This window comes from Neoarius graeffei, chromosome 27 (assembly GCF_027579695.1).
Source record: "Neoarius graeffei isolate fNeoGra1 chromosome 27, fNeoGra1.pri, whole genome shotgun sequence".
Classification (NCBI taxonomy): domain Eukaryota; kingdom Metazoa; phylum Chordata; class Actinopteri; order Siluriformes; family Ariidae; genus Neoarius; species Neoarius graeffei.
In genome coordinates this window covers 20,406,566-20,409,659 of record NC_083595.1, presented here as the reverse complement: position 1 = coordinate 20,409,659, position 3,094 = coordinate 20,406,566, and the positions used below count along the sequence as shown (strand labels likewise).

Sequence of the window (3,094 nt, the reverse complement as noted above, 5' to 3'; positions counted from 1 at the left end):
ACTGGCACTCCTTGGCAGTCACAGACCAGGGAGTGGATGGCCAGATACCACCAGCAGCAGCCTCACTCGTCCTTCCAGCAGCCTCACTCGTCCTTCCAGCAGCCTCACTCCTACTACCAGCCACAAAGGTTCTTCCAGCAACAGAGTAGGAACTCTCCCATCTTCCACACGCTGACAGCACCAGCCACCACCCATGCCTCCATCTCTACGGCCATCAGCTCTGCAAGACACACCATGGACCAGAGCAACCAAGGCAGCAGCTCTCCAGCCCTGGTTGTCACTTGTGCCGCCACGGACGTTACCGTGTTCCCCACCGGAGTGTCTACAGCAGCCAGTGTCAGCGACTTGTTCAGCACCCTGGACAGTCCAGTTCCAGTTGCCACCCCGTCCACGGCTACCTCTCTGAATGACACGCTCAACACTCCACAGCCACCAGTGGACCCAGAGACTGACTCTTAGAACTTTTTGTTTAGGAATCTGTAAATAAATGTTGTACATAGTTTGAACTTTGCCTGGTTCTTGCGTGAAACTTTCAATTTCTTGTTTTTAATATTGTACCCCCCCAAAAAATAATGAAAAAAAAAAAATAAATAAAATAAGTAAAATAAAAAATATAAAAAAATAAAAGATAAAATATAAAATAAAATAAAAGATAAAATAAAAAATAAAAAGTAAAATAAAAAATATACAATAAAATATAAAATAAAAGATAAAATAAAAAATAAAATAAAAAGTAAATGATATTTTTTATTTTATATTTTTCTTTTATTGTATATGTTTTATTTTATTTTATATTTTTCTTTTATTTTATATGTTTTATTTTATTTTATATTTTTCTTTTATTGTATATGTTTTATTTTATTTTATATTTTTCTTTTATTTTATATGTTTTATTTTATTTTATATTTTTCTTTTATTTTATATGTTTTATTTTATTTTGTTATTTTTTATTTTATTTTTTATTTTACTTTTTATTTTAAAATAAAAAAAATAAAAAGTAAAATATAAAATAAAATAAAAAATATAATAAAAAAAATACAAAATACAAAAAAAAAAGTTAAAAAAAATGAAAAAGAACAAAACAATACAAAATAAAATTATGACATTTATTAATACTGTTTTATACGTTTGGTTACGTGAAAAGGGGTCGACCGGGAACTCAGTAAAATAAATAATTGAAAAAGAGATCATGCCTAGAACAGATTGGCTAAAAAAGTAGGGCGATCAGTAAAAATAATTACTTCGAAATGACACACACAATTACTTTTATTATTACTGTTATCGACAAATAAGTAATTGTAAGTAAGTTACACATACAATATTTCAGTTTCTAAAAGTTGTCTACCAAAAAGTATAGTCTATATTAAGTCCATTCTGCATTGCAACACTAGGGTCCAGGTCTACACCATCCTGTCCTGCCAGTCCAGTGCCCCAGCTGAGGAGTTGACCCAGTGCTTGATGAGGTTCCTCTGCTTCTTGGCTTCCTTGGTCGCAGTGTTGGGGCCTGCAACAACCTGTGTGTCTTCCATATTGAAGCCATCTCTCCAGGCACCAGGCACAAAGTCTTCTTCTGGACCTTCTGGCTGGTCCAGCTGTTGGTTCTGCAGCGTTGGATATCTGACCCTCATCAAGTTGTGAAGGACCAAGCAGGTCTTCACTATCAGCTTCACAGTCTCTGGCTTGTGCTGCATAGTGCCAAGAATCACCTGGAACCTGTTGGCAAGGATCCCAAAGGCGTTCTTCACAACCCTCCTGGCTCTCGACAGTCTGTAGTTGAAAATGCGCTCCTCCTGTGATAGACCACGGAGACTGTAGGGCTTCATCATGTAGGCTCTCAGGGCAAAGGCGTCATCTCCAATGAAGAAGTATGGAACATCTGTAGTGTCTTCTGGGAGAGGTATAGGCTGTGGAAACCCAAGCAGGTCTTCTTCAGCTCCATGTTTCAGCTCACTGGAGTTGTAGATCTGGGCATCGGATGCTGATCCCAGGCCTCCAAGATCTGCCCACAGGAACTTGTAGTCAGTATCCACAAGGGCCAGCAACACGATGGAATAGAACCCCTTGTAGTTGTAATACAAGGAGCCACTCTCTGCAGGACACCTAATGGCCACATGCTTGCCATCTAGTGCTCCCAGGACATGGGGGAAGTTCCACCTCTGATAGAATCTGTCAGCAACTTCCTTCCACTCTTCTGGCGTACTGGGGCAGGTCAGCATCTCATCCAGGTACTCGTCCAGTATGGCATGGCAAACCTCTCTGACCACCAGTGACTGTGTGTTGTGAGGTACTCTCCAGGCAAACTTCTGCGAAGCATAGCTGTCACCAGAGGCAAGGTGTCGCAAAGTCAGGGCCAGCTTCATACCAGGGTCGAGGGCCGGTCTAAAGCGAGTGTCCTTCTTGGTGATCCTGGGACCAACTCTCTGTCTCAGCTCATCAAACATCACTGCTGGCATGCGCAGGAAGTTGTGGAAGGAGGCTTGGTCTTCAGCTCGGAGTTCAGCCATCAGCTTGTCATAAACACCAAACTGTGGTCGCCTTCCTATCCAGGGTCTCACCCAGCTCTTTCTCCCTCTCCTCTTCCTTTTCTTCTTTGACTCTGCCTTGGACATCTTAACCTGGTGCAATGCCAACTGCAGGAGGTTGTTGTGATGCATGAGAGGAGCAACAGCATACTGGTGTTTCTCTTGGTCTGTCATTGTTCTGAAGTCTTCACTCTGTGAAAGTTCCAACAGGACTGTCGGTGGCCTCTGCAAGCCCCTTTAAATATATTTCTGGCAAGTGCCTGCCAAATGCTCCTGAACGCTACCAGTAGGTTACAGGCGCGTTACAAGGATGCTACATGGACGTTACACAGATGCTAGAAAAATTCAGAACGCTGACAGATGTTAGAAAGATGTTGAAAGAGCGTTACATGAGCGTTAAGAATGCTCGGCGAACGCTGACGAACGCTGAAAAACGTTGGCGACACGCTGGACAGACGTTCGATGGACGTTACACAGGCGTTAGGCAAGCGCTACCCAAGCGCTAGGCACACGCTGGACACTCGACCCTGATGGGCCAGCGTCCGCCTAGCGTCCAGGGAACGTCCTGACTT

General features: G+C 42.5%; 1 protein-coding gene across 1 annotated transcript; it reads right to left on the bottom strand.

Moving 5' to 3' along the window:
- Positions 1-1,400: 1,400 nt before the first annotated feature.
- LOC132874996 (uncharacterized) lies at positions 1,401-2,504 on the bottom strand. Its single transcript, XM_060911546.1, has one exon. The coding sequence runs from the start codon at positions 2,502-2,504 to the stop codon at positions 1,401-1,403; it is 1,104 nt and encodes a 367-aa protein (XP_060767529.1).
- Positions 2,505-3,094: the final 590 nt, after the last annotated feature.

Coding starts and splice junctions, on each gene's coding strand:
- LOC132874996 (XM_060911546.1), bottom strand. CDS start 2,504: ATGGCTGAACTCCGAGCTGAAGACCAAGCCTCCTTCCACAACTTCCTG.